A 22,916-nucleotide genomic window follows, 5' to 3' on the forward strand; every position below is an offset into this window, starting at 1 on the left:
CCCAGTTTCCTCCCCTGTGGCTGGCTGGACCCCCCACTCTGCTCCCACGACTGTCTGGACCCCCACCCACAAACTGGTGCAGTGTTACAAACTGCTGCATATCAGAATTTGCTGCTTTGCTTGGACCAGACATATCCTTGTGGATGCTCAGTAACGTCTGCTGGAACCACTGGCCTCGTGCTGCTCCCCTAGGGGACCTCCTGTTCCCTAGGGCTGGAGGGGGAAAATTGGGGGGGCGGGGGGGAGAGAGGGCCAGGTTGCGGCCAAACTGACTGTACAGGAGGGGCAAACTGCCAGAGGCAGAGGTGGAACAGGGGCCAAAACAGGGCTGGGGGTAGGAGCTGGGGTACTGCTAGCTTGGGGCAGAAGGGGTAACAGTTACCCCAGAGGAGGGGGGCGTATGCAGTGTGGAGGTGTCAAGGCTGAATCCCCATGCTGTCACTCCGAGTGCAGAAAGTCGGAGGCCCACAAGGATTCTAAAATTTAATACTTGCCACTCCACGCTTGTATTAAACTCCCAAGGTTACTGCTTTTCTCTGATCTTGGCTTGGTAAATGCTGCCACCACCCAAATGCAAAAAACCCCCTTGGACCCAGGAAGGAAGCTCTTGGGAATTGCTCCCTGTGGGGTACCCTCAAGCCCTTTCACCCACCCACTGCCTCCAGGGAAGAGCTGAGAAAGAAAACAAAGGAAATTAGCTGTTGCCACCAGCTAGTCAAACAACATATGCACATATCTCTTAGGACACCAAAAATCCAATCCTGTTCTTAAAAAAGGTACATTTTATTAAAAACAAAAAGAAAGAAAATACATCTGGAACTTAGGCTTTTGCTAGATTTTAAAAGAGCAATTCCAAAAATTAAGCACCCAAAATAGCTTTCTTGGGGCGTTCATCTTAAAGGTTACAAGCAAACAAAAGCATCTGGGGTTAGCACAGAGGAGTCCACAAGCCAATAAGAAATAAACGAAATAACCCTAATCGCTTCTTTTTAAACATTCCCTAATTTTACTTACACATCTGAGGCTTCAGATAAGTAGGTTCGAGGTATGAATTGATAATCTATAATCATACCTGGCTTAAGCTTCTTACAGCATTGCTGCTCCATCCCTGCAGCCCAGAGAACAACAGACAAAGGGAAAGTTTCTTTCCCAATTTTAAAAAGTTCTAGCCTTCCCATTGGCTCTTTTGGTCAGGTGCCCACTTCTTTTCTTTTACCTGTGGGCTTGTTAACCCTTTACAGGTAAAGCAAGCAGAGAACAGACCAAGAGGGATTTTACAGCTAACTGGCTGGCTGGACGTCCATCAAAGGGAGCTACCTCTTTTCCACCCCCTTCATGTATCACAGGGGGGCAGAGGGGCTTTTTGTTTCCTCTGCCAGGACAGTGCAGCTCAGCGCCTGTCTCCCAGGGCAGTGCTGCCTAGCCAAGGCAGCTCTGCCCCAGCCTCTGGGATGTGGTGGGTGGCTGAGGGAGACTCCATTCAGTGCTGTATTTTGCCCCACAAAAGTGGGTTGTCAGCCATGGTTTAGTGCATACAGGAATTCCGGCTCAGCTTCCCTTTCTGCAGAACGTCCATCGCAAATTTGCCTTGGCTGCTGTTCTCATTCCTGCTCTGACGCCTGCCACTGCTAGGCCAGTATAACTCCTGACCATTCTTTATTTGAAAATGTTACCCTGATTTCCCTTGGCACTTCATTGTGGGTCGTCCGGGGGGCTGACGGGTGGCACTGCCACTTGAGAGCAAATCACTGACTATGGGCTTGTCTACACTTACATTTTATAGCACTCCAACTTGCTGGCTTATGCATATGAAAAATCACCCCCCTGAGCGCTAGTGTAGACAGGCTCTGAGCGCTGGGATTACCTCATGGAGGTGAAGTACTAGACTCGCACTTCAAAGCGCTGCCATGAGAGCGTTCCCGCGATAGCGCTTTGAAGTTTCCAGTGTAGCCATGCACTATATGTCGCTAGTACCTTAGAATCATAGAATATCAGGGTTGGAAGGGACCTCAGGAGGTCATCTAGTCCAACCCCCTGCTCAAAGCAGGACTGATCCCCAATTAAATCATCCCAGCCAGGGCTTTGTCAAGCCTGACCTTAAAAACTTCTAAGGAAGGAGATTCCACCACCTCCCTAGGTAACACATTCCACTGCTTCAACACCCTCCTAGTGAAAAAGTTTTTCCTAATCTCCCCCCTGCAACTTGAGACCATTACTCCTTGTCCTGTCATCCGCTACCACTGAGAATAGTCTAGATCCATCCTCTTTGGAACCCCCTTTCAGGTAGTTGAAAGCAGCTATCAAATCCCCCCTCATTCTTCTCTTCTGCAGACTAAACAATCCCAGTTCCCTCAGCCTGTCCTCATAAGTCATGTGTTCCAGTCCCCTAATCATTTTTGTTGCCCTCCTCTGGACTCTTTCCAATTTTTCCACATCCTTCTTGTAGTGTGGGGCCCAAAACTGGACACAGTACTCCAGATGAGGCCTCACCAATGTCGAATAGAGGGGAACGATCACGTCCCTCGATCTGCTGGCAATGCCCCTACATATACATCCCAAAATGCCATTGGCCTTCTTGGCAACAAGGGCACACTGTTGACTCATATCCAGCTTCTCGTCCACTGTAACCCCTAGGTCCTTTTCTGCAGAACTGCTGCTGAGCCATTCGCTCCCTAGTCTGTAGCGGTGCATGGGATTCTTCCGTCCTAAGTGCAGGACTCTGCACTTGTCCTTGTTGAACCTCATCAGATTTCTTTTGGCCCAATCCTCCAATTTGTCTAGGTCCCTCTGTATCCTATCCCTCCCCTCCAGCGTATCTACCTCTCCTCCCAGTTTAGTGTCATCTGCAAACTTGCTGAGGTGCAATCCACACCATCCTCCAGATCATTTATGAAGATATTGAACAAAACCAGCCCCAGGACCAACCCTTGGGGCACTCCACTTCATACCGGCTGCCAACTAGACGTGGAGCCATTGATCACTACCCATTGAGCCCAACAATCTAGCCAGCTTTCTATCCACCTTATAGTCCATTCATGCAGCCCATACTTCTTTAACTTGCTGGCAAGAATACTGTGGGAGACCATGTCAAAAGCCTTGCCAAAGTCAAGGAACAACACTTCCACTGCTTTCCCTTCATCCACAGAACCAGTTATCTCGTCATAGAAGGCGATTAGATTAGTCAGGCCCTTGGTGAATCCATGCTGACTGTTCCTGATCACTTCCTCTCCTCTAAGTGCTTCAGAATTGATTCCTTGAGGACCTGCTCCATGGTTTTTCCAGGGACTGAGGTGAGGCTGACTGGCCTGTAGTTCCCAGGATTCTCCTTCTTCCCTTTTTTAAAGATGGGCACTACATTAGCCTTTTTCCAGTCGTCTGGGACTTCCCCCAATCGCCATGAGTTTTCAAAGATCATGGCCAATGGCTCTGCAATCACATCCGCCAACTCCTTTAGCACTCTCGGATGCAATGCATCTGGCCCCATGGACTTGTGCATGTCCAGCATTTCTAAATAGTCCTGAACCACTTCTTTCTCCACAGAGGGCTGGTCACCTCCTCCCCATGCTGTGCTGCCCAGTGCAGTAGTCTGGGAGCTGACCTTGTTCGTGAAGACAGAGGCAAAAAAAGCATTGAGTACATTAGCTTTTTCCACATCCTCTGTCACTAGGTTGCCTCCCTCATTCAGTAAGGGGCCCACACTTTCCTTGACTTTCTTCTTGTTGCTAACAAACCTGAAGAAACCCTTCTTGTTACTCTTAACATCTCTTGCTAGCTGCAACTCCAGGTGTGATTTGGCCTTCCTGATATCACTCCTGCATCCCCGAGCAATATTTTTATACTCATCCCTGGTCATTTGTCCAGTCTTCCACTTCTTGTAAGCTTCTTTTTTGTGTTTAAGATCAGCAAGGATTTCACTGTTAAGCCAAGCTGTTAACCTTCAGCAGTTACAGCTCACGGTGTTTCTGGGACAGCATTTCCTGTCTGTATGGCAACATTAGGTTTTAATTTTAAATTTCATCCTTTTCTCCTTTGTTTTAATCCACACGTTAATTCTTTGGGCTCAGGACATCAATGTTGGGTGATTTCCTGCTTGGGTGTCAAACCTCTTCCCTTTGATCCACCAATGGGGATTGCCTTGTCAACTGTTCCTTTGCTTCTCTAGCCAACCCCCTGGGGCTTCTTCACATCTCTGCGGGTGTGTAGCACTTGGCTCCCAAATATTCACCCCAGGCCAGATCTTTAAAGGGTAAGAGCATCTTGGTGCTTTTGAAAATCCCACTGGCTGCCTACCTACCTTTTAAAAATTTGTCCCAAAGGGCATTACACTATCTTGTATGAAGCCCTTCTGAAAAGGCAAATTGCTACTGCCATTGTTACTGGAGAGAGGTATGCGATCGGCAGCCACGAGTGTTCAAAAATCACAAGTTTTACACCTGAAAGTCATGGAATTAAATGAACTAAATACATCGGTTTGGGGGGCTTGTATTTTACCTTTTTGTTCCTGAGCCTTTCGGTTGCACTAACTTTGTACTTTCTCTGTTCCCTCTTGCAAAGACACCATAGACCAAAAATGGGCATAAATTCCTATAACATCCAATTCCATTTTGGACTTCCAGGAACATATGTTCCCTCTCCCGTCCTCACTGAAAACTGATTAAAATCCTTATTTCTATAAGTAGTAGCCCCGTCCTGCAGACACTGGCATGCACACTAACGCTTTACTCTTGTTATTTCATTTTGCTGCATACCTAAATGTTGATTTTTCTGCTGAATTGTTTATACTTTTCCTTGCATATTGTAATTTAATAGCTATTTATATATGCTACATATTGTGTTATGATACATTTCAGTATCATTCTGACAAGTTTACTGCTCTACTGCCGAAAGCAAGGATTTTTAAGGTGAATTATGCTGTTACTCCTTTGTATTGGCTGCCTTTTGGAGAAACTAAAATGCTGTCTCTCCACTATGTTTGCAGTGGCTGTGTCAGTCCCAGCATATTAGAGACATGAGGTGGGTGAGAGAATAGCTTTGATTGGACCAACTTCCACTGGGGAGAGAGACAAGCTTTCAAGCCACACAGAGCTCTTCTTCAGCTCTGGAAACCTACTGAGAGTGTCCTGGCTACATATAAGACTGAACAGATAGTTTTAGCGTAAGTAGTGACACATATTGTAAGGAACCATTTAATGTAGAGTGGCCCAATAACACCCCTGTAGTCACAGGACACAAAGGGAGAGGGGATTGTTGTAATAAGCTATAAATCCAGTGTCTTTATTAAGACCACAATTTTTAGTGTCTAGCAAAGTTATGAACGTAAGCTCCCAGGCTCATCTTTTGAAGGAGTTGTGCAGGTTTCCTGTGTGGCTGAGGACTGAGAGGTCAGACATGGAGTGATCGCTGTGTGAGAAGTGTTCACCCACAGGTGGCAGATGGCATGTTTTTGTCCTTTGTCTTTTTCCTGTGCGAGTTCATTCCATAGAGATTGTCTGGTTTCACCCGTATAGCTGTTAGTGGGGCATGTAGAGCACTGGGTCTTCACAGGGAGATGCTAATGCAGGGTGGGTAAACTACGGCTCGGGGGGCCGCATCCAGCCCTCCAGACTTTTTAATCTAGCCCTCAAGCTCCCACCGGGCAGCAGGGTCTGGGGCTTGCCCCACTCCGGCGCTCCAGCTGGGGAGTGGGGTCGGGGGCTTGCACCACTCCGCGTGGCTCCCAGAAGCAGCAGCATGTCCCCCATCCGGCTCCTACATGTAGGAGAAGCCAGAGGGCTCCGCACGCTGCCCCCACCCCAAGCGCTGCCCCCACAGCTCCCATTGACCGGGAACTGTGGCCAATGGGAGCTGCAGGGGTGGCGCCTGCTGTGGGCGTGCCATGGAATCCCAGGGAAAGCCTGTGAAACTAAAGGAACTGACTGAGGCTTGTCTTAGTGAGGGTATGTCTCTAAGGTGTGACACTAAAGGTGTGAAGCCAGGCCATGCCGTGGGGATGCACTGCCCCGAACCCCTGTGTGGATGCTCTTGTTCAGGGGTGAAGTGCCCAGTGTCAGTCAGGCAGCCCTAGGAGGTTGGTGTCCATCTCCACCCACTGTTAATCATCAGGCCTGTGAGTATGTTGAACGTGGTAAAATGTCTCGTTCCCATGATGGGGGCTCCACTGGACTGGCCCCTCCCTGGTCACTGAGGTATAGCTTGCCAGGTGGAGCCTCTTCCCGCAGTCGCAGGCCCTCCCTCCCTCTGTCTCTGTCGCCGGGTCTGCGGCGCCCCAAGCTGCTGCTGCCTCTTGGTGACTCAGCCTCCGGCCAAGCCACTACAGCCCTTTTCCCTTCCAGGCACCAATCTCCCTCCCTGGCAGGCTCCCTTTCACTGCCCCAGTGCCACTCCTCAGTGGTTGGCAGGGCCTCGGGCCTACTCTCTGTTCTGGATTCTGACTCAGTGCCCCTCTGCTCAGCCGCCAAGGCCTGTTCCCTTTGAGCCCTCTCCTGCCACCTGGCCCTGCGCCTCTCTGGGGTTTGCTGACCCCCCCCGGGGAGGGACTGTGGGCTACCTGGCCCTGTAGCCTTCAAGCCCTCCTCCCGCTGCCCAGCGGGGACTGTGGCCTTCCCCAGCAGCCCCTGTCTTCATAGGTCCAGCCCAGCTGGTTCCTTGGGCTCCCTCCTTCAGCCACCTTCAGCTTCCCCTCCACAAGGGCCTCTTGGGGATTAGCTCTGCCAGGCATCGCACCCTCCTCTGGCAGTGTCTTCACCTGTCCTGGCTCACCTTGTAGCCCCTTTCGCCTCCGGCTGGCTCCCTACAGGGTTCCCCTTCTGGGGTTACCCAAAGCCCTTCCACACAAACAGCCTCAGGCAGTCTTCTGATGCCACATCCGCAGGGGCTGGCAGGGGAACCCGGCCCACCTGCTATTCCAGGGTCCAGTTCGGGGCCCCATACCTCGCAACTCTGGCTGCTCCCTGCAGCCCTTGCTCCTTCCCTGGACTCCCTCCTACAGCATCTGGTTTCTCTTCCCTCCCCACCCTTTACCCCTGGCTGTACCATCTCCGAACCCTCCTCCCAGGAATAGGCTGCTTGCTCTAGCCCCAACACCCCTCCCAGGGTGGGACTGCAGCGCCCGCGGGTGCCAACTTCCTGCTTGTATGGGCCAACCTGCTCCTTCCCAGCAGAGCCTCCTCTAATGAAATCCCTGCTCCCTGGCTCCTTCTCCGTGGGCAGCTGATTGGCTCCTTTGCCAGCTTTATTCCTCCAGGCCTTGTGTGGGGTGCACACAAGTACTCAGACTCCTGGAAATGCAGTCTGGAAGGGACCTTTTCAGGTCATCTAGTCCTGCTGCCTGCTACATATTACCTGTACCGTCCCTGACAGGTGTGTGTCCAACCTGCTCTTAAAAGTCTCCAGTGACGGAGACTCCGCAACCTCTCTGGGCAATTTATTCCAGTGCTTAAACACCCTGACAGGAAGTTTTTCCAAATGTCCAACCTAAACATCCCCTGCTGCAATTTAAACCCATTGCTTCTTGTCCTACCCTCGGAGGTTAAGAAGAACAGTTTTTCTCCCTCCTCTTTGTAACAACCTTTTATGTACTTGAAAACTGTTATCATGTCCCCCCTCAGTCTTCTTTTCCAGACTAAAAAAAACTCCATTTTTGTCAATCTTCCCTCATAGGTCATGTTTTCTAGATCTTTAATCATTTTTGTTGCTCTTCTCTGGCCTTCTCCAGTTTGTCCTCATCTTTCCTGAAATGTGGCACCCAGAACTGGACACAGTGCTCCAGCTGAGGCTTAGTCAGCGTGGAGTAGATCAGAAGAATTATTTCTTGTGTCTTGCTTACAGCACTCCTAATAGATCCCAGAATGATGTTTGCTTTTTTTGCAACAGTGTGACACTATTGAGTCATATTTAGCTTGTGATCCATTATGACCCCCAGATTCCTTTCTGCAGTTTTTCTTCCTCAGCAGTCATTTCCCATTTTGTACATGTGCAACTGATTGTTCCTTCCTAAATGGAGTACTTTCCATTTGTCCTTTTTGAATTTAATCCTGTTTACTTCAGACCATTACTCCAGTGTGTTCAGATCATTTTGAATTATAATCCTGTCCTCCAAAGCATTTAGAACCCCTCCCAGCTCAGTGTCATTTGCACTTTTGATAAGCACGCTCTCCACGCCTGTAATGATGTTGCCCTTGATGGGACACTTCTGAAAGTACCAGTTCAGGACAAATTGCTTAGAGCAGGGCAGCTACAGCCCAAGGCTGGGGTTCTTTTGCACACCAAGGCAAACCAAACCAGCCAAACAGAGAAGACTTTGGTTTTACCCCACTGGCTAACCATAAGTCATACAAGCAATTCCCTTAGACACTCCAGTTTCCCAGTATCACCACCAGTGCCACTCATTATGGGGACAAATAGTTATGAAAACCAATACCCCAGTACAAGAAAAAAGGTTCTCTCGATCCTAAAGGACCAAACCCCAGATCCAGGTCAATATATAAATCAGATCTTACCCACAAATCACACTGTTGCCAATCCTTTAGAATCTAAAATCAAAAGGTTTATTCATAAAAGGAAAAAGATATAGATGAGAGCTAGAATTGGTTAAATGGAATCAATTACATATAGTAATGGCAAAGTTCTTGATTCACGCTTGTAGCAGTGATGGAATAAGCTGCAGGTTCAAAGCAAGTCTCTGGAGTACATCCACAGCTAAAATGGGTCATTCAGTCCTTTATTCAGAGCTTCAGTTTGTAGCAAAGTCCCTCCAAAGGTCAGAAGCAGGATTAAAGACAAGATGGAGGAGGTGCAGCTTCCTTTTATAGTCTCTTCCCACGGAAGGACTCCCCTTTGTTCTGACTGAGGAAAATCACAGTAGGGAGATGGAGTCTGGAGTCACATGGGCAAGTCACATGTCCTTGCATGACTCAGTTTGCAGGCCAACGCCATTGTTTACATGTTAGTTTGAAAGGTCCCAGGAAAGCTCAGAAGTGGATTGGCGTCTCCCAAAGTCCATTGTCAGTTAAGTGTTTCTTGATTGGGCACTTACTGGGAATAGTCCTTTCTCAAGAAGCTGACTAAATGCTTCACTGAGGCTACTTAAAATCAAAACACATTGATATACAAGTACATAGCCAATATTCATAAATTCAACTACAAAAATGATACACACATTCAGATAGCATAATTATCCCCAGCAAATTATGACCTTTCCATAGTCACCTTACATGACAATCTTTGTACAATATTTGCTGCAAATATATAACAGTGGTGGCAACAATGATCTATACGGTCCAAGTTCATATTAATAACGTCACAACTCCATTATCCGTTATTAATGAAAACATTGAATAGTACCAGCTGCAGGACTGACCCTTGCAGGACCCCACTAGATGCACCCTCCCAGTATAACTACTCTTTGAGAATGGCTTTTCAGCCAATTGTGCACCCACATTATAGTAGTTTCATCTAGACCAAGGGTGGGCAAACTACGGCCCGTAGGCCGCATCTGGCCCACCAGGGCTTTGGATCCGGCTCGCAGGCGAGGGCAGCATGCGGAGCCCTCTGCCCTGCCTCCCCCAGGGGCCACAGGGACATGGCGCTGGCCGCTTCCAGGAGCAGTACGGGGCCAGGGCAGGCAGGGAGCCTGTCTTAGCCCCTCTGCGCGCCGCTGCCACCCCGGAGCTGCTCAAGGTAAGCGGCACCGGGCCGGAGTCTGCACCCTGAACCCCTCCTGCACCCCGCACTCTAACCCCCCACCTTGAGCCCCCTTCCGCACCCCTCCTGCATCCCAACCCCCTGCCCCAGCCCTACATTCTTGGCCCTGCATGCAATTTCCCCACCAGATGTGGACCTCGGGTCAAAAAGTTTTCCCACCCCTGATCTAGACCACATTCTCCTAGTTTGCTAATGAGAATGTCATGAGGGACTGGGTCAAAAGTCTTACTAAAGTCAAGATACATCAGTTCTACTGCTCCCCTCTTGTCCACTGGGCCAGGAACCCCGACGAAGCAGGAAGGCTGGTTTGCCGTGATTTGTTCTTGACCAATCCTTGCTGGTGATGTCTTAGCCCTGATCATCCTGGGTGTGCTCACAACGGGCTGGTTTGTTCATTTGCTCCAAGGAGCAACGTGAGGCTGACTGGTTTGTAATTCTCTCAACCTCTTTGTTCCTCTTTATGGAGACTTAGGGCTGGATTCGGAAAGGGCTTGGTGCTGATGTTCCAATTTTAGGCTCTGCTGCAGTTCCCCAAACTCCCACCAAATGCTGTAGGCACCTGAGCTCAGTCAGCGCCACGTTGTCAGGTCAATGCTCCCGTGGTGCCCCCGGTTCCACTCAGCATGGGCGTACTGCTGCCATGTTCCAGTGTCTGGGTTTCAGCGTCCCACTAACACACCCAAACAATTTGCTAACCAGGCAGATGGGGGCAATGCTCATGGGGCATGTGGGCCCGATCCGGTCAGTGTGCTCAGAGGCTGTGCGCTAGATAGGGCCCCACCGGACACTGGCTGGAGGAGAGGAGATGGGGCACCATCCACCTTGTAACTTCTTGCCCAATAGCTAGAGCACGGGCCCAGGGTGGGGGTGATCCCACCCCACCCCCCTCCAGCAGAAGGGTTTGAATAGGGCACTAACCCCAGGGCTACAAGGTGGATCTCATCCACTGCTGTGTATGGAGCCGCCTGACTCCAGAGGAGTCCCCGTTCATGGATCACCAGGCTGAGCCTAATGTCTCCCTGCCCTGGGGAGTTAGCCACTGAACTCTGTGAGGGGTGGGACTTAGCATGCCCCATTCTGGGGGAGAAGACCCCACCCAGCCTACTGGCATTTGGAAATCCCACTCTGAGCCTTCTCATTCTTGGCACAGAGAGCCTAGGTGCCCAACTCAGGCTCTGTACACTGTGGGGTGTTCCCAAGGCTGGGTGCTGGGACACTGAGTGGACAGTGCCCCAGGCCCTCTGGGAATCAGCCCTGTTCCCCATGGCTAGAAACTGGGATTGCTGTGGTGTTAACATGGGGAACTGAGGCGCGGGGGCTGTTCTGCAGTAGAACTCTAGGGAGGATGAGGCCTGAGGAGACGCTGGGCAGCGGGCTCAGCAGGTAGTGGGCGTAGCAGGGAGCAGGCACAGCAGTCTCTGTGGGCAGCAGGCTCAGCGGGTGCAGCAGGGAGTGGGCATAGCAGGGAGCGGGCGTAGCAGGCTCAGCGGGCTCAGTGAGTGCAGAAGGGAGTGGGCATAGCAGGCTCAGTGGACGCAGTGGGGAGTGGGCTCAGCAGGCTCAGTGGGCAGCTGGCTCAGCGGACACAGTGGGGAGTGGGCTCAGTGGGCAGCAGGCTCAGTGGGGAGTGGGCACAGAAGGTGCAGTGGGTGCAGTGGGCAGCTGGCTCAGTGGGGAGTGGGCTCTGTGGGCACAGCAGGCTCAATGGGCAGCTGGCGCAGTGGGCAGTGGGCTCAGTGGGTGCAGCGGGGAGTGGGCACAGCAGGCTCAGTGGGCGCAGTGGGGAGCGGGCACAGCAGGCTCAGTGGGCAATGGGCTCGGTGGGCACAGTGGGGAGCAGGCTCAGCAGCAAGCGGGCGCACATGGGCCCCAAGGGTGGAAGAGCAAATTTGAAAACTCGACCAGTTTGTGTAGCAGTGATAGGGCGGGGTGGGGGGGCTATGTAAAGACCAAGGCCAGTTTCCTGCCTAGCATTCCCCAGCCTTTCCTGGCGCACCACATGACTCCGAAGCAGTGAACAGTGGTTATATGGGCCAGGATCAAATCTGCGATGGCAAGAGACAAACAGACAGACTGAGACCTGTCAGTTCTGCCGGATGCTCGCCCTGCGCTCTGACGCCATATCGGCCTTGCCCAGTCACACCCGCACACCTGGCAGAAGGCAGAGGCAGCAGACGAGCCCCCCATCAGTAGCTCGAACGGTAGTCATTTGTAACACAGCCCCCGGCTGGGCCCATCCCGTATGTGCAGCCGGGGTCCCTCAGGGAGGTGGGGGGACCATTCTGTGCCAGGTCTCAGCCCAGCAGCTCTTCGGGGCATGGATGTGTGGGCCTGGCACCATGTCCTGCTGCAGTGCATGTGTCCCGGCCCTGGCATGGCTCTCAGAGCCTGGCAGCACCATGCCAAGAGCCTGTCATGGGGCAGAGTAGCCTAGCCCTGCCTGTGCCCAGCTGCCTTGCTCTGTGGGGGGTGCATCCCAGTCTGTACCCAGCTCCCTGGGCAGCGCCACTCCAGACTCCGATCTCTGCCAGCAGGAGCCTCTGAGCGCAGCCTTGGCCAAGCCGAAGATCAAAGCCATGGACGACCGAGGGTGCAGCTTGCACCTGGCCTTCCGGGCACTGCACGCCTTTGCTGCCGAGATGGGACAGCTGCCCCGGCCCAGAGCCCAGGTGAGGAGGGTCCTTGCCTGGGGGTCAGCCACCTCTGAGCCTCGTGCCCCCAGCCTGCATCCTGCCCCCACCTGCACCCCATCCCCGCCTGCGCCCAACTTGCACCTGTGCCCCACCCCCAACTGCATCCTGCCCCAGCCCTGGCCCGACTTGCACCTGTGCCCTGCCTGTGCCCCGCCCCTGCCTGGGTCCTGCCTCGCCCCCGCCTGAGCTGTGCCCGTCCCTGCAGGCGGATGCCGAGAGGCTGCTGGAGCTGGCACGAGGCCTGACCGCACACCAGGAACTGCTAGACGAGGGGCTGGTGCGGACGTTTGCCCACGTGAGCGCAGGGGAGCTGAGCCCCATGGCTGCCCTCCTTGGAGGCCTGGCTGCCCAGGAGGTGCTGAAGGTGCGTGGCCAGGCTGGGGGGAGGTGGAGGACAGGGCGAGCCTGAGGCCCGGCTGCTGGCTTGGGAGGGGCAGAGCCACAGCAGGTGTCTGGGAAGTGGGGGAGGGTTGAGAGGGGGGTTTCCAGCCACTCAGACCTTGTGCCTGATGCCCTTGGGTGCTATCATATGCCAGTGTGGACCAGAATCACTGGGTTCCTGACATAGCCACCAGGTGGCGCCCCAATCCAAGCCAAACTGTCAAGCTGCAGCCCACCTTTGTGGGCGAATTCAAGGGGTGCCCTAGAATGGGTCTCCTGGGGGGTGGGGGGCGCAGCTGGGGCAGGAGGAGGCTGGGTTAGGCTGGAACTAATGTCTGGGAGGAGCTGGCTCCCTGGCAGCCACCTTCTACCCCAGTCCTGGTCTCCCTCAGCTATGTGTAAGCGGGGGATTGATCCTACTATTGTGGGGAACTTTCCTGGCTTATACACTATCCCGGTGGAATGGGTCCTCCCTCCCACTCCCTTTACCCAGAGGCCTGCCTGACCTTGAGAACACCCCTTCTACTCTCATGTGTGGCAGAGTCCTTATAACCCCATCAAAGCTGGGCCCAGGATTCCTGGGGGACTCGACCCCCAACCTTGTTGTGGTCACTTCGGGTAGGGGCTAGGGTGTCCCCACTCCGAGGTGCTCTCTCTGCACTGGATGGTTCCCTGACCCACTGATCATTATATACAGTTCAAAGCAAATACAATTTAATAAACAGCAATCAATTAAAAAATAAGGAAAAAACAGGAAAGGTGAAAGGAAAACCTGTCACCCTGCTCTGTGGCATGGGGCCACCACAACCAGCCATCTCTGGAGAGTAAGGGAAGTTCACAATCTGTTCCTCATATGGCCCAGGGCTCCTGCCCAGGCCCTGGCTGTGTTGCAGGGATGCTGTGGGTTGGACACTTGCTCTGGCAGTTGCCACACGCCCTCAGGCTCTAGGTTGCAGGACCCTTCTTCCCAGCCTCAGCCCCCTGTTGGGGTTATGATCCCCCTCCCAGCTCTTCCCTGCACTGGGTCTTCTGCCCAGGGTCCCACCCACCTTCACTCTCTCCAGCTTCTCCCTGCATGCTGCTCCGAACAGCCCGAGCTTCAGCCCCAACACTGCTGCTGCTCTGCCTCCAGCCCCCTGGGCTGCTCCTCTGGCCCCTCTGGCTTTGGCTGGCGCGGCTCTGCTCCCAGCTCAGCCTGGTCCCCGGCTCTCTCCTTAGCTCAGCCCCACTCTGTTTCACGCATCCCCAGTTCACCTGGAGGATGGGACCCTCTGCACTCCTGACTCCCTCATTAGCCTGCCCGCCCTGTCAATCAGGCTAACCCGGAGCATTGGCTTCTCCCCATTGCCCCTGGGGACTGTCAGTCTCAGGGTCCTGATTTCCCATCGACCCTTCCCCTTCCTTTTGGTATTGGGAGCTAGCAACCAAAAAACCTCACTCAGTTTTAGTAAGGGGCTAACAGTTCCCTTACATCTGCAACGCCCCTCACTCCTGCCTGACAGCCCCCTGCTAGCCCAGCACTGGGCTCCCCTCAGCTCTACCAGTGCCTCTCACTCCCGCCCCACAGCCCCTGCTAGCACAGTTGTGGGCTCCCCCCAGCTCTGCCAGTGCCCCTGACTCCTGACCCACAGCCCCCAGCTAGCCCAGCTCTGGGCTCCTCCCAGATCCGCCCATGCCCCTCACTCTCTGACGGAGTCACCGGACAATGCTCTGGAACTACTCCATACGAAGCCAGTCAGGACTCCAGGGGAGCATGCCTCCTCTCTGAGCGTACTGTCTCCAGGGCAAGAAGCTTACACAACTTCGACCTTCCTGTGTCTGACCTCGGAGCATTCAGCCTCCCCTTCCACACTGTGTGCTTCCTGCAGCAAGTCCCTGCAAAACAGTAAAGCTGACATAGGCTCAACAGTAAGACTCACGTACAACATAACGAGGGAAAATCCCCACTTCATCACACTCCCGCCCCACAACCCCCTACTAGCCCCGTTCTGGGATCAGCCCAGCTCTGCTGGTGCCCGTCACTGCTGACCCACAGCCCCCTGCTAGCCCAGCCCTGGGCTCCCCCCAGCTCTGCCGATGCCCCTCACTCACGATCTGCAGCCCCTGCTAGCCCAGCCCTGGGCCTCCCGGTCTGCTGGTGCCCCTCAGTCCCGCCCCACAGCCTCCTGCTCGCCCAGCCCTGGGCTCCTCCCCAGCTTTACCAGTGCCCCTCACTCCCAACTCGCAGCCCCTGCTAGTCCAGCCCTTGGTTCCCCCCAGCTCTGCTAGTACCCCTCACTCCTAACCCGTAGCCTCTGGCTGTCCCAGTGCAGGTGCCCTAGTGAAGAGGAGCTAGTTGCTTCAAAGTAGGTTGCTGGGATGTGACAAGCAGGGCTCACGTGTGTGTAGTGCTGCGGCTGGGCAGGGTCCCTGACTCCCTTATCTTGGGGACTGGCCTGCGTGCTCACAGGGAGCCAGTGGCAGGCCTGGGTGGGACCCAGGATCCTGATCCTGTTGTCTCTGAGCTACATCTGCACAAATGGCCAGCAGGTGGCATTACCCGCCGCAGTGCCATTGCAGTGGGGTCAGGGGTCTGGGGGTGCAGTCCCTCGCAGCAGGATGGGATAGGAAGGTCTGGGGGTGCCCAGGTGCCTGTTCCCATGCCAGGCAGCTCTGCTCTGCTAGGCACCTGTTGACACCGCTGGGCCTGGCACAGTGTGCTGGGTCCTCCTGTGGCAGCCAGCCCATGGTGCTGCTAGCTGCTCTGCTACCCAGCGCAGCTAGCCCTGCGCTACAGGCGGGCACTGGCCAGGCACTTGGGGTCCCAGGAGAACTGATGTTGCCTGTCTCGCTGTGCCCAGGCTGCCTCAGGGAAGTTCTTGCCGCTGGAGCAATGGCTTTACTTCGATGCACTGGAGTGCCTGCCCAAGCAGGGCACTACGCTGCTGACGGAGGAGTCCTGTGCCCCGGTGAGTGCTGTGCCCACTGCCGCCCACTGATGGACACAGCCTGAGAGCCACTGGCTCTGGGGCCGGGCCCCTCACCCAGCCCTGTGCAGGGATAGGGTTCCTAGGTGTCCAGTTTTTGACTGGAACGCCCAGTCGAAAAGGGACCCTAGCGGGTCACTAAAAGTCCAGTTGGCACCCCCCTCCCACACCCCAACCCTCTGCACCTGAGCCTCCTCCCACACTCCAAATCCCTCGGCCGCAGCCTGGAGCCCCCTCCTGCACCCCAAACCCCTCATCCTTGGTCCCACCTCAGAGCCCACACCCACAGCTGGAGCCCTAACCCCCTCCTGCACCACAACCCCCTTCCCCAGCCTGGGGAAAATGAGCAAGTGAGCAAGGGTGGGGGACAGCGAGTGATGGAGTGAGTGGGAGATGGAGTGAGTGAGGGCAGGGCCTCAGAGAAGTTACAGGGCAGAGGTGGGGCCTCAGGGCAGGGCAAGGGTATTTGGTTTTCTGCAATCAGAAAGTTGGCAACCCTATGAGTGGAGCCGGCTGGGGGAGGAGCAGGGTGGGCCCTGGTTAATGGGGTCAGTGTGGGGAGCCTGCTGGGGGAGGGGCACTGTGTGGGAAGCTGGTTGGGGGAGGGGTGCTCTGAGGGAGCTGATGTCAATCTGTCCCTCTGCTCTAACAGCGTGGCAGCCGCTATGATGGGCAGATCGCTGTGTTCGGGGCTGACTTCCAGGAGAGGCTGGGCCGGCAGAAATACTTTGTGGTGAGCAGGTCGGGAGAGGGGCCAGGAGGTGGGGCAGAGGGCTAGGGGGCAGAGTGGGTGAGGCAGGGCGCTCAGGGCAGGACCATGCTGACCCCACCTCCTCCCCCTAGGTGGGAGCCGGAGCTATTGGCTGTGAGCTGCTGAAGAACTTTGCAATGATTGGGCTGGCGGCTGGCAAGGGCGGGAGCATCACTGTGACGGACATGGACACCATCGAGCGCTCCAACCTCAGCCGGCAGCTGCTCTTCCGCCCACGGGATGTGGGTGTGAGTGGGGCGAGGGCCGGGCAAGGCCTTGACTATGGTCTAATCACACAAATCCAAAAGCCCTGCCCCGCCCCTTTCCCTGAAGCCCCGCCCCACCCCTTCTCCGAAGTTCCGGGCCACTCACTACATGTTGCTCGCTGTCCCCCACCCTCACTCATGTTCACCAGGCTGGGACAGGGGGGTGGGGTGCAAGGGGGTGTGTGGGCTCTGGGCTGGGGCTGAGGGGTTCGGAGTGTGGGAGGGGGCTCTGGGGTGAGCCTGGGCAGGAAGGGATGCGGGGTGCAAACTCCAGCCAGCGGGAGCTGCAGAGTCAGCTCTTGCGGCAGGGGCAGCGCATGAAGACCCCCTGCCCCCACCCCAGGGACATGCCGACCACTTCCGGGAACGGTGCGGAGCCAGGGCAGGCAGGGAGCCTGCCTTCGCCCTGCTGTGGTGCCAGATTTTTAGCACTTAAAATCTCCCAGTTTGGCTTCAGTAGCCTCCAGGAGACTGAGCCCGATTCCAGGAGACTCCCTTTGAAACCGGGATGGTTGGAAACCCTAGCCCTTGACACCCCTCACTCCTGACCCGGAGCCCCTGCTACCCCAGCCCTGGGCTCCCCCCAGCTCTGCCAGTGCCCCTCACTTCCGACCAGCAGCCCCCTGCTGCCCCGGCCCTGGGCTCCCCACAGCTCTGCCAGCGCTCTGCACTCCTGACCCTAAGCCCCTACCTGGGCGGTTCTGCGTGAGGGATGAGGATGGGTGGGTCTGAGGGAAGGGGAGAGGGAGTGCAGCCTCCTGCCTGGCTCTGACTCTTGCCCTTTGCCCCCTGCCTGGGCCCAAGGGGTCCCTGGTGAGGGGTCGAGCACCAGCCAGGGGCACTGACTTTCCACAGCCTGGTCTGTTATCCTCACTGCCACTGGCTCTGGGCCCAGAAGGGGTCTGTGGAGCTGGCAAAGAACAAGGGAGCAGCCCAGCCTGGCCCAGCACCTGGGCTGGGGTCTCCCTGGGAGGTGCAGCACTGTTGGGGGTGAGGCTTCCTGGTCTCCCCTCTGCTCATGGCTCCCATGGCCCTTGCAGAAGCTGAAATCGGAGACGGCGGCGGCAGCTGTACGGCGCATGAACCCCATGACCAGGGTGACAGCCCAGCCACACCATGTGGGGCCCGACACGGAGACACTCTACGGGGACGACTTCTTCACGGCCCTGGATGGCGTGGCCAATGCTCTGGACAGCATGCAGGCCCGTGAGTGCCCGGACACTGCCACAGGCAGCCTGGCCCTGAGCGCCCGGGGCCAAGCCCCCCGCCACATACTGCCACTGCCCTTGCCCCACACCCCGCCATGCCACATGCCTGTGTCCCCACGCCCACTGCCACATTCCCACACCTCTGTCACACCCACCCACATCGCCACAGGCCCCGCGTGGTACAGAGACTGGCCTGGGACAGGCACTGAGAAGAGGCTGCTGCTTCCTTCTCTAGCCTTGGCTCAGTCTCTGCTCTGCCTCCCTTGGCTGGGGCATCTCCTGGGGATCTCTGCTGGGCGGAGCTTCCTGAGATCTCATCCAGAAGGCAGTGCCTCCCGGGGGGCTAGCAGAATGCACCCCAGGGCTCTGCTCTCTAGCTGCTCCAGAGGCTACCTGGACAGGGGGAGGGGCAGAAGTGGGACATCTCCCTGATCGGCCACTCTTTTCCCATAGGGGCCTATGTGGACGGCCGCTGCATCCGCTACCTCAAGCCCCTGCTGGACTCGGGCACTGAGGGCACCAAGGGCCACGTGCAGGTCATCGTGCCCTATCTGACACAGCCGTTCGGGAGCTACGTGGACCTCACGGAGTCGGCTGTGCCCCTGTGCACCCTGCGCCACTTCCCCAGCACCATCGAACACACCCTACAGGTGGCCATCCCGCCCCGCGTCTGGAACCTGGGCTCTCTCCGCCCCGAGCCTCTTCCTGGCCCCTCCCCACTCCCAGGCTGGCCCACTCCTGTCCAGAGATTGGGCTCTCCCCAACCCTGGCCTGGGCCTGGCCCCTCCCTGCATCCTGAGGTTAGGCCCAGCCCTTCCTCCCTGCCCCAGACCTGAACCCCCTCCAATCTGTGCCCTGACCCCAGCCAGTGCCTTTCCCGACCCCAGCTGCCCAGCAGATTCCCGCCCTATTGCGAAGTCCAGGAGCCAGTGGCCAGGCTAGGGGCTCCGATGCAGGCCCAGGCCATCCAGGGCCCAGCGAGGGCAGGGGTGACTGTGCCTGGGGCCAGGCTGGGGGACAGGGGAGCACTCTGACCTGCAAGGTGGCTCTCCGGGCACTGTCGTTCCCAGCCCCTTGCTGGGCCTCTGGCCTGCTTATTTGGCAGAGGAAGGGGCTGTCAGGGGTCTGCTGGCCAGACCTTCCTGCTTCCCAGCCCTCACATTGCCCCTCCTACCCACATGCTGCCCCACGCCGACACAGCCCCTTGGACTTGCAGCCCCCGCACCCTGCACACACCGTGCACATGACCCAGGCCCTGCCCAGCTCCCTGTCTCGGGGCCTGGCACTAGGCCTGGGGGGCTGCAGGGGCTGTCGCCTGGCCCCCTGCTAGAAACCCCTGCCCTGGCCACCTGCCCCTGCTCCCGTCCCACAGCTGGGGCTCTGAGGGCCCAGCAGCCAGAGCATATGGCCCTCAGCATGGGCCGTGCCAGGAGGCAGCACGGGGGTCCTGCCCACGCCCTGATGGGATTGGGTGGGAGTGGGGCGACCCCAGCCTGTGTGTAACTCACCCCCTCTCACACAGTGGGCCCGGGATGAGTTTGATGGGCTCTTCAAGGTGCCTGCGGAGAATGTCAACAAATACCTGGAGTGAGTGTGGGCTGGAGGGGGCTGTAGAGTGGCTCTGGGGGATGGAGGTTTGGTGGCTAAAGGGAGCTGTGGGGGTTGGGGGGCTGAGGAGGGAGCTGTGGGGCAGGGGTTGGGCAGCTGAGGGTGCCTCTGGGGGGTGGGGCGGCTGAGGGGGATTCTGGGGGGCAGGGATTGGGCAGTTGAGGGGTTCACTGAGGATTTGGGGGGCCAGAGGGGGGATCTGACATTGGGGCCTGTCTGTGGTCTCCGTGGCCCAGTGGCTCACATGTACCAGGGCTCAGGGGCCAACCTGGAAGGGCCCAAGATGTTTGGGTTCTCTCTGGGTGGGTGACCCTCCCCCCACCCGGGCCCTGGCTCTGGCACTGTGCTGTGCAATGTGTGTGTGTGGGGGGGGGGCTCGGCCTGACACTGCCCTGTACCCACAGGGACCCAGCCTTCCTGGAGGGACAGTGGACGACGCAGGATCTGGAGGGGTTGCGAAGCAGCCTGCAGGAGAAGCCGCGCAGCTGGCAGGACTGTGTGTGCTGGGCCAGGCAGCACTGGGAGAGCCTCTATCGCCACGCCATCCTAAACCTGCTGCATGCTTTCCCGCCCAGCCACGTGAGCAGCACTGTGGACACCCCGGGCTCTGATCCCCCTGGTTCAGTATCCGTGGTCTCTGATCCCCCTGGCTTGGTGCCCCAGGCTCCCATCCCCCCAGCCTCAGTACTCTGGGTTCCCATCCCCACGGCACAATGCCTTGGGCTCCAATCCTCCCAGCTAAATATTCCTGGCTCCGATCCCCCGAGCTCAGTGCCGCAGGTTCCCATCCTCCCCTGGCTCAGTGCCCATGGGCTCCCATCCCCCTGTAACGATGCTACCTTTGGTGGGACACTTCTGAGAGTATCAATTCAGGACAAAAAGAAAAGGAGTACTTGTGGCACCTTAGAGACTAACAAATTTATTTGGGCATAAGCTTTTGTGAGCTACAGCTCACTTCATCAGATGCAGTCTCTAAGGTGCCACAAGTACTCCTTTTCTTTTTGCAAATACAGACTAACACGGCTGCTAATTCAGGACAAATTGCTTATAGCAGGGCAGTTACAGCCCAAAGCTGGTGTTTCTCCACTTCTAAGGCAAACCAAGCCAGACAGACAGAGAAGACTTTGGTTTTACCCCACTGGCTAACCATAAGTCATACAAGCAATTCCCTTAGACACTCCAGTTTTCCAGTATCACCACCAGTGCCACTCATTATGGGGACGAATGGTTATGAAAACCAATACCCCAGTACAAGAAAAAAGGTTCTCTCGAGCCTAAAGGACCAAACCCCAGATCCAGGTCAATATATAAATCAGATCTTACCCACAAATCACACTGTTGCCAATCCTTTAGAATCTAAAATCAAAAGGTTTATTCATAAAAGGAAAAAGATATAGATGAGAGCTAGAATTGGTTAAATGGAATCAATTACATACAGTAATGGCAAAGATCTTGGTTCATGCTTGTAGCAGTGATGGAATAAGCTGCAGGTTCAAAGCAAGTCTCTGGAGTACATCCACAGCTAAAATGGGTCATTCAGTCCTTTGTTCAGAGCTTCAGTTTGTAGCAAAGTCCCTCCAAAGGTCAGAAGCAGGATTAAAGACAAGATGGAGGAGGTGCAGCTTCCTTTTATAGTCTCTTCCCATGGAAGGGCTCCCCTTTGTTCTGACTGTGGAAAATCACAGTAGCGAGATGGAGTCTGGAATCACATGGGCAAGTCACATGTCCTTGCATGACTCAGTTTGCAGGCCAAGGCCATTGTTTACATGTTAGTTTGAAAGGTCCCAGGAAAGCTCAGATGTGGATTGGCGTCTCCCAAAGTCCATTGTCAGTTAAGTGTTTCTTGATTGGGCACTTACTGGGAACAGTCCTTTCTCAAGAAGCTGACTAAATGCTTCACTGAGGCTACTTAGAATCAAAACACATTGATATACAAGTACATAGCCAATATTCATAAATTCAGCTACAAAAATGATACACACATTCAGATAGCATAATTATCCCCAGCAAATTATAACCTTTCCATAGTCACCTTACATGACAATCTTTGTACAATATTTGCTGCAAATATATAACAGTGGTGGCAACAATGATCTATACGGTCCAAGTTCATATTAATAACGTCACAACTCCATTATCCGTTATTAATGAAAACATTGAATAGTACCAGCTGCAGGACTGACCCTTGCAGGACCCCACTAGATGCACCCTCCCAGTATAACTACTCTTTGAGAATGGCTTTTCAGCCAATTGTGCACCCACATTATAGTAGTTTCATCTAGACCAAGGGTGGGCAAACTACGGCCCGTAGGCCGCATCTGGCCCACCAGGGCTTTGGATCCGGCTCGCAGGCGAGGGCAGCATGCGGAGCCCTCTGCCCTGCCTCCCCCAGGGGCCGCAGGGACATGGCGCTGGCCGCTTCCAGGAGCAGCACGGGGCCAGGGCAGGCAGGGAGCCTGTCTTAGCCCCTCTGCGCGCCGCTGCCACCCCGGAGCTGCTCAAGGTAAGCGGCACCGGGCCGGAGTCTGCACCCTGAACCCCTCCTGCACCCCGCACTCTAACCCCCCACCTTGAGCCCCCTTCCGCACCCCTCCTGCATCCCAACCCCCTGCCCCAGCCCTACATTCTTGGCCCTGCATGCAATTTCCCCACCCAGATGTGGACCTCAGGTCAAAAAGTTTTCTCACCCCTGATCTAGACCACATTCTCCTAGTTTGCTTATGAGAATGTCATGAGGGACTGGGTCAAAAGGTCAAAAGGGTCAAAAAACTCCTGGGCTCTCACTGCCCCCGGGCCTCTATCCATCCACCTCTTGACACCCTCCTAACCCTTTGGCCCTTGTCTCCCGGCCCCCCCCACACCGTCAGCCCACCCTTCTGCAGGGCCCCTTGGGCCTGCAAGTCCCTGCTGCACATCCCACAATGGAGCCTCAGCCCCCTGGTCTTTGTGACCTGCCCTGGAGTTGCACACAGGGAGGGGAGCCTCCATTGGCTGGGCCCCTCCCTGGCCCTGGCCTGACTCCTGGCTTCCCCTGTCCCCAGGAGACCAGCCCTGGGGTCCCCTTCTGGGCAGCGCCCAAGAGATGCCCCCGGCCCCTGGAGTTTGACTGCGACAATGTAAGTGGGGAGCAGTCAAGGGTGCCTGCGGGTGGGGGGTGGGGCCAGTGGTGGAGCCAGGACCCATGCTGGGGGGAGCTCTGTGCTGGGGCTAGTGGATGAGGCGTGGCCCCTGTCGGGGGGTGCCTGTGTGAGAGTTTGGGTTATGGTGACAGAGGCCCATGGGGAGGGACCTGTGTTAGGGGCGGGGCTCATGTTGGGGGTGAGACTGTGAGGGGCAGGATC

General features: G+C 55.8%; 1 protein-coding gene across 7 annotated transcripts in view; it reads left to right on the forward strand.

Moving 5' to 3' along the window:
* UBA7 (ubiquitin like modifier activating enzyme 7) overlaps positions 1–22,916 on the forward strand; it is a 45,305-nt gene that overhangs the window by 8,731 nt on the left and 13,658 nt on the right. For 4 of the 7 annotated variants that reach the window (XM_048856508.2, XM_048856510.2, XM_075130648.1 and 1 more), the window contains 10 exons: positions 12,237–12,371; positions 12,601–12,759; positions 15,617–15,724; positions 16,395–16,475; positions 16,586–16,741; positions 17,800–17,965; positions 18,421–18,617; positions 19,490–19,554; positions 19,980–20,154; positions 22,617–22,691. In XM_048856508.2, coding sequence (XP_048712465.2) covers positions 12,237–12,371; positions 12,601–12,759; positions 15,617–15,724; positions 16,395–16,475; positions 16,586–16,741; positions 17,800–17,965; positions 18,421–18,617; positions 19,490–19,554; positions 19,980–20,154; positions 22,617–22,691 — 1,317 coding nt within the window. The remainder of the gene's footprint in view (positions 1–12,236; positions 12,372–12,600; positions 12,760–15,616; positions 15,725–16,394; positions 16,476–16,585; positions 16,742–17,799; positions 17,966–18,420; positions 18,618–19,489; positions 19,555–19,979; positions 20,155–22,616; positions 22,692–22,916) is intronic. The other 3 variants (XM_075130647.1, XM_075130649.1, XM_075130650.1) reach the window with 3 other exon arrangements.

The sequence above is a fragment of the Caretta caretta genome, chromosome 7, assembly GCF_965140235.1.
Source record: "Caretta caretta isolate rCarCar2 chromosome 7, rCarCar1.hap1, whole genome shotgun sequence".
Taxonomy (NCBI): Eukaryota; Metazoa; Chordata; order Testudines; family Cheloniidae; genus Caretta; species Caretta caretta.